At 41.6% G+C, this 12,460-nt stretch overlaps 1 protein-coding gene across 2 annotated transcripts in view; it reads left to right on the plus strand.

Moving 5' to 3' along the window:
- Nucleotides 1-1,263: 1,263 nt before the first annotated feature.
- Nucleotides 1,264-12,460, plus strand: part of znf385d (zinc finger protein 385D) — a 58,290-nt gene continuing 47,093 nt past the window's right edge. For both annotated transcript variants that reach the window (XM_026369975.1, XM_026369976.1), the window contains exons 1-2: nucleotides 1,264-1,486; nucleotides 8,186-8,328. In XM_026369975.1, coding sequence (XP_026225760.1) covers nucleotides 1,465-1,486; nucleotides 8,186-8,328 — 165 coding nt within the window. In that variant the 5' untranslated portion in view covers nucleotides 1,264-1,464. The remainder of the gene's footprint in view (nucleotides 1,487-8,185; nucleotides 8,329-12,460) is intronic.

A 12,460-nucleotide genomic window follows, 5' to 3' on the forward strand; every position in this document is an offset into this window, starting at 1 on the left:
CATGTACTGTGTATTTCGGAGGTGGAGTGGATCAATGTGCTGTGCTGCACTACATCAGAAGATGTTTTGCATCAAGTTGAGCCTGTTTCAACTTTCCCCTATGGTGTAGCTGGGCTTCCTTTGAATGAGTGGTGCTCTGCGGGGGTTACACAGCTGCAGCTGTTACAGCTACATGATCTATTTTTTTTACCAAACTTAAACCTACATAAATTATTTTGTGGCCACTTGAGGACTGTGCAAATGGTTTTAAACAAAAGACATATATTATAATATTATGGAGTTGATAAGGTAAAATAGATAATATTATACACTGGACATGGGAAAACATCAGTATTTCTTTGTAGTCATAGTCATTTCAGGCTACCTAGCAAATATAAGTCCACTAATCACTGTCCCTATTGCTCTGTTTTGGTCTTCTCCACTCCGCCCTTCAGTCTCAAATATTCTGCAGCCAGTAGCTTCCTTTGTTTGTCTGCTGTTCAGTAATGAGTAGGGGGCTTTCACATCACTAGAAACAGCTGCATCTCATCTGAACATTGTTAACATAAAAATATTAATTACTGCAGCTTTCAGTATGTTTGTTGTTGTACATTTATGAATGTGTGAGTAACTGAAGTGCCCGGCTTCTGTGAGGCGCCTGTCTTACACTGATTGTCTACTTCCTACAGTGTGTTGCCCAATTTCCAACGTAACCCGATTTCTCCCAGCATCCTGTTTTTGTTTATGCATGTAAAACTACTGAGTGAAAAAGGAGAAAATGATGCGAGGCAGTGAGGGTATGAGAAGAAAGACAGCAAGAGGACAAGAACTGCAGCGATATTTACAGAGGTAGAAACAGAGACACAGAGATAAGTAAGAAAAAAAAACAAGAGAGAGAGAGGGAACAGTCAGAATAAAGGAAAATAGAAGAGGCGTGAGCTAGAGATAGAAGCAGGGAAAAGGGAATAAGATCAAATAGAGGAGAGACAGCGGGGAAAAGAGCGAGTGTGAGTGAGAGAGAGAGAGAGAGAGTGGCTTGTTTGACACATAAAACAAAGATGAGATACCTATGGAGAGAGAGAGAGAGAGGCTGTTGCTGGAAAACGTAGATAGACACCTCGAAGAGAGAAAGGAAACAACCAAAGGGATCCAGCGTGCGGAGGGGCCAGAGAGGAGGAGGAGGAGGAAGACACATGAGGAGGAGGGAGGGGAAGAGCTAAAGAAGAGGGGAGTGGACGAGAGAGGCAAGGGAGGACCAGAGAGAGAGAGAGAGAGAGGCAGATACAGAGGTCCACAGACAGCGGCGGAGTGCAGAGTGCAGCATGCAGACTGGCCACTGACGCTGCTCGTGGATTGAACACACATGCACAGACACACACACCCCTGAGGAGTGTATGAGACATGCCCAGGCTGCAGTCCATGGACACACACACACTGGCAGGACACCAGAAAGGAAATACAGCAGACCCCTGAGCCCGAGGAGCTATGGAGAGCAGCATGTTCTTTGGTGAGTTTGTATTTATACGTTTGCATAGTGTTTGCATGCATATGGGCGCCCTCAGGTGTGTGTCTGTGCAGATTCTGTCACCTAAACATAGATGTATGTGTTCTCACTTGTTCTGGATACTATGAGCATGCACAGAAGAAGTGCTGGTTTCCATTAAAGGAAAAGCACATGAAGTTACCCACCTAGGAGACCTGCTTCTTTTTTTTTTCTTACGTGCGTTCACATGGGCTTTATCACAGTCAAATGCAGAGTGTACGTGCACATTCCCTCTCTCCTAAATGTAAATGTGTTCCAGCCTGCCTGTTACTTGTCCTGGAAACTAAAAAAGATGGACAGGAGAGCTGGTTGCATTTACAGCAGAAAATAGAAAAGGAAAAGAAGGAGAGCGTGAAGTTGCACACTGAGAGATCCTAAAAATGTTGAAGGAACCTGCTCGCCAGGTGACTCCCTGCCTCGTGCTCATGTTCTGGTTTACTGGACTGAATCCCAGGTGGTCGAGCTGCTGGGAATCCAAGTTTCTGATTTGATTGTGACTGTTTGTCCAGCTGCCTGTCCATCGGAATCCAAACAAGACCCGAGTTGCCAGCTTCAAGAGCCACTTGATATTCTGTGTAGGATATTTAGAGAAATCGAACACAGGCCCCTTCCATTAGTTTTTATGGAGCAGACTGAAGGAGGCTTACAAAGACTTAATGCACGAGCGGCTTCTCGTCAAGTGCTCTTCTCACGGCTGGCTTACAGTCACATCGGAGGAATAATTACACAGGGATCCAGAGTTCTGAGGGGGTGATTTGTTAAATGAAAGAGTCATTTTTTTATCCCGGGGATTAAAGCGATCTGAAGTTACGAACCGTGGCTTGTAAGAGTGTGAAGGATTTTCTCTTGTTATGCCATACACAGAGGAGGGAGGGAAGAGGAAGGAAAAGGGAGCTTGGAGCTTATAAATGAATAAGCTGTCAGTGCAGAGACAGCCTTAGCTCTCTGAGAGCCATCGCCGATGTCGGTCAGGTGTGAAACTGCTAGAAAGCAAAGAGGAAATAAAGGTGACGCAGGTCTGGTGGGATGGATGGGTTTTGAATGTGGCTGTGTTTAACCCACAATCACAAGAAGTGAAAGTGGAAAAGCTCAACTAAAGACCAGCTCAGAGAATTTTCTGGGACTCTGATGCCTGTTTGGTCTGTGTTTGTGTCAAACGAACCAATATCTCCACATACAAGAGGCAAAAGAGAAAAAGTGCTCGTGCACCGTTCTCTTTAGTGCTTATTCTACCTTGCTAATGGTATCGTGTGAAAGATTCATAATGCTGTTTGCTCAACGCCGCATTGCTTCTTTTTAATTGGAACATGTTTCCTGTTTAAGTGATTTGTCTCTGGTGACATATCTTGAAAGGAGCCGGTGAGAGTCTTGACCTCTTCAAAAACAGAGATCAGAATTGAAAAAATGAAAACAAACAGACCCAAAGAAAAGGTCCCTCCTGCATAAGAAGTCGTGCACAGACATCAAACCCAGGCAGCAAAAGAACCCAGCAGCCCAATAAGTCTTGAGTGTGTGGTGCAATGATACAAGCTATTAGTGTTGTTGAGCTGAAGGCCCGGAGGAAATCTATCTGGCGTGTTTGGCTTTGCGGTCGGCATTTAGTAGCACGTAAATGTCTTTTTGGTTAACCCCAGATTACAGAGCGTATGGGATGTGATTGTTGGAACTGATTCAGAGACAGCTGTGTTTATTAGTGAGCTACACTCATGACAGCACTGAGAGCTACAGTATGCTAATCTGAAGGGAACGGAGGCAGCGTCTGTTACGTACGTACTGTAGCCTGCAGCCAAATGCACGCCGTGCGCCACAGTTCCCTAAGAATACAGAGCTTATCCTGTAAAGGTTAATTGGAAAATCCGTCAAAGTGTGGCTGTCAAAAATATAAGAATGTTTCAGATGTGCCCTTTGTGCTCAGGTTGTTCATTTTAATCGCTTGAAGGGAGGAACTGATCTCAGAGCATGTTAAGGGTCACGGAACACAATCAGTGAACTCCATGAAAACACAAAGGCATTAATCACATCTGGAACATCATCTGCATACAAATTACTGCCAGAGGAATTCAGATTTATCTGGTAATTGGATTTATATTTGCTAAAGGAAATGGCTGTGTGAAAGCAATCTTTTTATTTTGAGGATCTCTGACCACACAGACTCCAACCTTCTCTGGATGGATCTTAAGAGGAGCAGCAGCCGCCAGGTTCAGGAAACTAAGAGGAGGTGGAGGAGGGCGGTACAAGATGATTCATTATTAATGCCAGTCTGCGTCCTCTAGACATCACTTTTACTCTCCCTCTCCTGACATATTGCCGCAGGAGTAAAAACGCTTGAGCCCAAATAGGTGCGTCTTTCATGAAGGGCAATGCGGAGGACAGTCGGAGTCTGACGAACGCCGCAACAGTAACCGTGAAACCATCCTGTCCAATGAGCTGCTCTTAACATCTCAAACTGTATGTGCTGCATCATTAAACACAGCCTCAAAGGGAATGGGTAAACAAAAGGCAGTGCGTAAAAATGTTCATCAATTCTGATCTGTTTCAAAAGTTTCCAGGAGTCAGATCTCGTATTAGCTCTGGATCATTACGCTTCTGGGCAAAGTGGAGCAAGAACGTGTCTCCAAAAGTGCCTGGTTCAGTGGCTCAATGTGTGCGTCAACTGGTTTGGTTAATTTAATTAATTATGATTACATTTAAAAAACATTCAACCCTAAAGCATAATAAAAAACAGACATTAAAGGTCTTCAAAGCTGCATTATTCATTTTTTGGTGTTGAAACTTCAAAATAAGGCTGAAAATCACATGTATTGAAATGATTATGGCTTCAGCCACTAAATGTTCCCATGGTAGCTGCTAACTTTGTCTGACATTTGATGGCTGGCAGGTGTTATACAGTGTTTTAAAGACCTTTTGGGTTTGCACCACCAGCTGTCTACTGGTAAGAGCTGGATAAGAGCAGTGGGAGTGAATGAAAACAATAAAGCTGGTGGATGTGAAACCAAAAAAAGAGCTGAAAGATGCTAAAATGCTACTTCATGACAGCAACTTTCATATGTGTCATGACACATAATAATTTCATCCTTTGCTAATGTAAAATATTAATTATTGCGGCTCTAAGGTCCTGTTTTATTACCTGATTTTAATGTCCTCTCCTAAAGAGCTTCCCTGTGTAATTACTATGCAGCTAAATGTGCATTTTAGCAATTACCGTACACATGCACAGAAGGAGCGATGAGTGTGGGGTTAATCGGGGTCTTGCAGTTGATTTTTGCTGAGGGCCAGTTGCAGGTTAATCCCACTACGACCACGTCCTATTTTGTGATTTATATTTTATTCAAACATCTAGTTAGTTTCAGGTTTGTTGGAGACAGACAGTCCCCTCTCTTTGCAGCTTTCTGTGTGGCCTAAAATAAAAAGTTGTGGTTCATTTTTACATAGACAAACATTTTACAGCCACAGTCGTTCATATTTAGCCATCTCATGGTAAAGTACATAGTGACTTCTTCATTTAGCTGCATTCACTATTTAAACAGACTAATACTGGGAGGTTTGGAGGTAATGGTGACAGTCATTTGATTTTTTCATTACTTTAGTTTTTATTATCTCCAGCTACAGTAGCTGTACTAGAATAGAAGATCAGGACGACACTTGGCCTGACTCAGGTTGTTCACACAGTCTTCTGCTAGTTATTTTAATGACTGTCACCTGCTGACCTTTCGGTGTGGAGTGACTCTCGATGAAAACCTGATGACAGTGTGAGCTGCAGAGATTCAGCCCACCTGGATCCCACACTCTGTCAGTGGAGTCGAACTTAAGAAGCTGTCGACAGAACTCAAATATTAACATTTTCTTAGCCAAATATTAACAGTTTTTTACGAAGCGATAATTATGGATCCCATCTGTGCATTTCTGTCAGACTCTTCTGTATTAAGGCTTTTTCTGTCTGAGTGCTGGAATATCTCTAAATCCGGGGTCGGGGTTAAAGTTCAGGTTAGCAGCCACAGGCTCATTTTCTCTCTCAGACTTACATTTTGTCCTTCTGCTGGTGATGACAGACGATCAGGATAAAGAGAGTTGAAACACTAACCCCTGCCGCAGTTTGGAATGCACTTTTGTGTTTGGACACGTTGGCTAGATTGTCAATAGAGATTAGATCGGCTGTAGCTCCGGAGGTAGAGCAGGTCGACCACTAAGCACAGGGATGGCAGTTCAAGCCCCGTCCTCTCTAATCCACATGGCCAGGTTTCCTTAGGCAAGATGCTGGACTTCTAGTATTTGCATGATCACTGAGTTACTTTGGATAAACACATCTGTCTAATGAGTTAATGTTTAAGAAATGGTTTAACGTTAGAAGAACACGGTGCGTGTAGTTTCCATTTATAGTAACTTCTGTAGTGACTAATTACTTTACCAATTCAGATGGACCAACATTTGGTACAGATATGCAGGGTTCCCAAATGATGAGTTGTTAATAAGACCAGTGCCACCGTGAGGCAGACATGTGGTTTGGAGTACTTAGAGTACTTAATCTTTACTTACTGTACTTAGTTCAAATGTCTTACACATTGAAAAACAACAACTCCTTTTCATTTTGCATAAGGACGTCTACTTCTGTAGTCCTACTTCAGCACTTCTAACGGAATATTTACTACATTTTTCCGAAGGAACCTTCGTTGTGTCAACAAACAATTATGATCTCTTGATCAGTGGTGGAACTAATCATCTTTGAGTGAATGGAAAACCTCACAGTCTTCACTTGTGGTGGCATGTCACATTTCATTTTCTGTCAATCAGCATCCCTGTCAAACCAATTCACATCTCAGTTGGTCACTTTTCATCTTGCTGCAGACTAACCTCACACATCAGCCCTGGTGTGTTTGAACGGGTTGTTTTGACTGTGCACGTCGAAGCGCTGAATGTGGATTTGGCTGGGCGCGAGGTGAGGCGTGCCTGTGGGCTGACGTCAAGCCGGCATGTCGAGAGATGGCATGGTTGGATGATCCCTACAGAAGGACATGCTTTGTTAAAGTTGGGACTAGGACGTGCCTCCACATGAGAGACGGCATGTGTTCTGTTTCCAACAGATGGCAGCGCTCCGGCGACTGGAGGGAGAAGGCAGAAGAGCGAGCGAGAGAAGAGGGAACAGCCTGTGGTTTTTCCTTCTTCTCATCTTTATGACTTTTGCTTTGTATTTACCCCTCACCACCGCCTGGGGACTGAAACGTGGCAAACCTTTGTATTTGTCTCAAGACAGCGGTTTGATACTGTATCTGCCAATGCTTTAGAGCTATGCTGGCTTGGGGTTCCACTGTTGTTAAATGTGCAGCAATAAAGAAAATCATCCCTCTGGTTCTCATTATAGCTGTGCAAAATGGCTTCTTTAATTTCTGATGTTTTGGGGGGCTGTGACAGTTTTCTCTTCTCTCTCTCTCACTTTTTTTTTTTTGTTTGATCCTGCCGTGATGAAATCAGCACTGTGCTGTTTCCAATTGGTGGATTATAAACCGCTCTGCTGGCGTGGCACACTCACATGACAATAAAAATGAAGTATTTACTTTTGTTTTTCCTAGAGATGTGTGGGCTAGGCCTCTCTCACCGTTGAATCATCTCATAAGAAACACTGTGCCTTCCGCAGTCATTCCTCGTCTTTTTGTGGTGGCAATTTCAGAATGAGAACATCTGTTTCTGAGAGATAAACATCATCGCAGCATCACTCAGTGGTCATCTGAACGTACAACTTGTTCTCAGTACATAATTTGGGTCTGACTGTGATTACACAGGGAAATTTAATTAAGAGAATACACAAGCCTGCAGCCAGTGAATGACAGACAAGGTCTTTGAACCAGTATGCAGTCATGGAGACCATTCACAAATGTTGAATGTAAAAATACTCAGCTCCAAGAAAAATTATTATTAAAATGAATCTTTATAGTCCAATTTATTATTAGTTAATATTGATTGATTGATTTAGCTCATTTGCCTCAAGTGGCTTCACAATATGTACGCCACGAACCTTTTGCTGGGGTCAAATTCACTTACGTACATTACGACACTTATGTTTTTCAAAATCCATTTACTCTGTTCCAAACTACAAAAAAGCTCATAAATTAACCCTGAGTTCCATCTTTACAGCTTTGGAGTTTTTAAAAGGTCAGAAAAACCTTGAAGGTTAATCTGCCACGAACACTATACATTGACTGTGGAAAGATGGAAAGCCCCCGTTTTTAAGAGTAAAAGAGTAGAAACTTTATAATAAACTGAGTAATTATATCCCCTAAAAGTTATGAGATTCAAGGTCCATGGTTCCATAGATGAAGCAGCCACCCAAAGTGCAGATCTTGGGGATTTCTGAGCTATCAGAAGAGTTACAACTTTCTCTACCAACTGCCAAAAAGGTTTTTACTCCTGATTTAAATCAACTCTCACTAGAAACTGCAGCTAAAGTGAGGATCGTCAGCTTTGGTGGTCTTTGCGCTGCAGGTGCTAAATAACCAAACCAAAAACTTCCACATTTAGGATGTTTCACAGTGCAAAGGAAGACGATGATACAGATGATGCACGCTAAACACACACACAGACTGAAGGTTTGCTTGGATGCAGACTGAAATGATTTGGCTCAAGCGTTGCGTTGTGCAGTTCAACATGTTGCCTTTGCTCTCCCTCCTACAGGTAACACATGTCAAAATGGCCTCATGCCTGCCCTGGTGCGTCCCACCCTGCCTGCCGTCCAGACGTCGCTGGGCATGAAGCAGTTTCTTCCGTTTCCATTGGACACAGCCTCAGCGGTCAGCCTCTTCCCAGGATTTAATACGGTGAGTTTCATCCTTATCTCCTAGTTTGTCATGTGATCTGCTCGCTGCCTTTCAGATGCTGTTTGACCCTTCCTAAGGTCATTCTGCGGTAAACCCCCTGTCTTTTTTTATTAAATTTTCTCTGTCTTGGTTACCCAAAAACATTTCATAAACATGATGCTTTTAAAGCTTAAATGCAAGGATTTGAAAGTGGATGGAAAACATTTAATGGTGCTGACACTTAAGATGAGCACATGTACCTGTGGGAGAATTGGGTGTTTTCATTATGCAAACATTTATTCAGTTGCTGCAAGGTGGAAACAAGTTGATCTCTTATCATTTCTGTGTATTTCTATTCTAGTCGTACTAAATTATTTATCTTTTTTAAATGCAAAAACAGATGAGCATTAATGGAAATTCGTGTGATTGTTGTGCACTTATCCTCTAAGTAGTTTGGTGATTTATTGACAGTTCGGTCTTTAAGCTCTAGGATCAAAACTCAAACTGAACACGTTATTTCACTTTGAGGAATTTGGCTTCTCATCCCCTTGTTAGCGTTCACATCTGTTTCTTTTTTACGTCAAACAAAGAAACATAGTCATCATAGAAAATGTTGGAAATTAATTGGCATCTACCTGTGTAGCATGTTCTACGGTGAACTAATGGAGCACTGTGATGCCACATTTTCCTGAGAGTGACTGTATGATATGTTGTGCACCATCTGGAGGAATCAAAACTTCAACTGCAGAAATCCTAAATTTAATTAAAAGTAAATCACTTCCCTAACATCTCGATTATTAGAAGTTAGTTGCAGAAGACATAGCATTTTTCCACTGCATGGTCTTGGCTCATCCTGATTTAACTCTACTCGCTCGGTACCTCGGGTAGAGGTACTTCAGTTTAAATACTGCAAATGTAGGATATGGAAGGAATGATGATGTGACTTTTTGTCATGGCACGGAGAAGAGATTTGTTTCAAAAGAGACTGAAAGCAGCAAAATGAAGGACAGCTGATAAAAAAAGGAGAGTTAGGGAAATACTTCACATCAACGAGTGGCAGAAATGCGCAGTCACTAGTTTGCATTCTGCAGCGTTTTCATGCCACTTTTTGGTTTTTATCCAGTTCATTGGAGCCTTGACGGAGGTGATTCTTTGTACCAGGTATTATTCACAGAATTTGCCTGATGGAAAACCAAAAAAGGTGAGCAGAATCAAATCAAATTAAGCTGGTACCATGCAGTAGAAAAACACTAATAAAGAGTACTATTAGCCAATTACAGATCCCTGTTGCATAGTAAAAGCTTTTACAATAAATGCAGATCAGTAAGTCTCTCATCTCTGTTGAGAATAAATACCTATCTTAGTCTGTTTGTGCTTTTCACTGCCTTCTACCATTGTTGCTGTTAGTCATTGCTGACAATACTACAAAATGGGCCAAACATCAATTTCCAGAAAATTAAGGTTCGTTCACAGACTGTTAATGTGTAAAAAATGTCTAATGTTGAGTTTTCTCTGGAGCTAAATGTAGAAATTTGGCCGTGTGAAAACTGGTGGTTGAATTTTGTGGGGGGATTGTGACCCCGTCACTGTTTGAGGATGATTTTATGGCATCAACTCCATCTTTTAAGATCTATACTGTTCATACTCTGTGTTTGAAATATACACATTTCAGAGCTACCTCTTTAATTGCTAATTTCTCCAATATCAATATGTGGTGTAAACAGCTTGCTGATATGCAAGGGCAGCATGTGGCTACACAGACCTTATTGGATTTGCAACCAGTGAAGCACTACTTTTTAAATGTGCACTTACTGTACCAGGACTCGTGTATACACTCGTATAGATCTGATTGATTTTCTTTTTGAAAGTAATTATGAGGAAATATGAGGCCTCACATGGCTCAAATCAGCAAGGTCATCAAAAATATATGATGACTCCCAGAAAAAGAGAAAGCCTGACAGAGGAAAGACTTAAAGTTTTCTTTCCCCAGCGTCTTACTTTGAATTACAGGGATGACTCAATTTAAAATTTGTTGGAAAGAGAGGTTGAAATATGGGGAACAGCTGGATAAGAGTGAGAACAAACAAGCAGACAAAAGAAAAAAAAAGTGTGGACATCGTGGAGAAAAGCACAGATAACCCATGGGAAGAAAATTTGTTCCTGCTCCTGAGAGTTTCATGAGAAAGTTGAGGAATACTGTGTCCTGTTTCTCGGCCCGTCTAATCTGTATTTAACAGACTTGTCTGCAGATAATGAGTAATACACTGGGAACCCTCCAAATGGTGGAAAGCTGATACTAGATTAACACAAAGTAATCACCTCTCACTCTCTGGTGCACAGACACACAGCAAACCTTCTCGCTCTCTGAGTTCCTCTTTGTTGCTTATTCTCTTAAACTTTTTTTCTGAGCTCCTGATTTCCTAATCACCAGCAGAGAGTGGTGGAGTTTTAAAAGCAGAGAGTCAGAGCCAGGAGCTTTATACAAAAGCGCTCATACACTGTCCTACATTCGGCTGTGCTGCCTACACAAGACCTCTTTTGCAGCGCTTTCAACACCAGTGTAAGTTCGGTTTCAAGGGTGCAACAAAGAAGTCTGTTTGCCAGCTTGTAGGTCTGATCAAGTTTCTTTATATGTCACGGAGTTGGCTGGATGGGAAAAGTTGTTGTAAAGATGTTTTACAAATCATACAGCAACAGACATATCACATCGGTGCCACAGAGGAAAAGTTCTGGAATGAAATAGTTATTTGAGTAAAAGTGAGTGAGCTTAAGCATCTGAAGCAAAAGTACTCTCAGTAAAGAAAGCGACACTTTTGTGTCTCCAGGGGACATGCAAGAAAGAGATTAAGAGGGAAGGAAAGGAGGATTACACAAGGAAATATGAGAAGAAGGCATTAAGGATGCAAAGAAAGACAGATTGGAGGATGTAGAGACGAAGAAAAGAATGAAAGGTTGTATTCGGTATTTGTTTGTCATGAACTATAGATAAAATGTGGATTAAAAAGTGTAAAATCTTCTTCTAAAACGTAGTGAGGTGAAGTCAAAAGATGCAAAACGAAATTCTAACATATGTAAAGTACATAAATCATTTCCATAACTTTACCTAAAAAGTACTTTCCACCTCTCAGGCAGGTTATTGAAAGCTGCAGATCTCTGCTTATAATTGTGCATAAAAACCAAACAGCTGTTCGATTGAGTGCAGCAGATTTTGTGATTTACAGATCAAGCTGAAACTAGTTTCCATCTGTAGTCCCACCGAAAGCATACACACTCCTATCTGCTCAGATGAGGTCAGAATTGCTTTCGTGCCTCCAGGGCTCAATAAACATTTACGCTTCCTTATTCAAAAAATACCCAATGATCCTATAGACGATGACAACAGTTCTTCCATTAATGCAGTGCAGCAGCACATTACGGGTGCAGTGGTTTTTATATGTGCTATAGAAGAAAACAGAAACTAGTGGAAGTGTGTCCACACCTGCGTGAAATGGGACTCATACCAAAGTCTCTTGTTGAGCCTTTGTGCAATCTTGTTGTGGGCTGAGTGACGCAGTGAGGAAGTCCATAGCTGGAGGGAAGAAAGAGAGTTTGTTTTCTCTTTCTCTTTCTTTCTTGTGCCCCAGCGGGGTGCCGTAATACAAGAAAATATCGCTTCAAGATATTAAAAAAGATTTCATGCATGTATATACAAGTGCTCAGGATCCACAGGGGGAGAAAAGGTCTTTCAGGAGGCTCCAGTTCAAAAGGAGCTTTCACACAAACAAGGTGATGTAGTTCAGCGCAGGGTGGAGATGAGGTTTAGGAACATGTTTTGTTGGAGGCATGTTATTATTGCCAGGTGTTGAACGGTTTATGAGCTTCTTTATATCAACAAGTTGTTGATTGAGTTTGTCTTTCTATCTAACACTTGTGAAAGGACAATATGCTGTACAGAAGTTTCCCTTTAAAAGACCGTGTGTGGATGCAGTTGTCCAACGTGAGAGGAGAACTTTCTAATAATATTTGATTCATAGACTTTTTCCATCCATGTGATGAAGCTACTTGTTTTAATTTCTGTATTTAATTTACAGAAGTAGCCAAAAAGGACAGCAGGTGTTATGGAGAGGTTATGTGACTTAATATGACTTAATTTGCACTAAATAAATCATTTCTG

Source organism: Anabas testudineus, chromosome 16 (assembly GCF_900324465.2).
Source record: "Anabas testudineus chromosome 16, fAnaTes1.2, whole genome shotgun sequence".
NCBI lineage: Eukaryota > Metazoa > Chordata > Actinopteri > Anabantiformes > Anabantidae > Anabas > Anabas testudineus.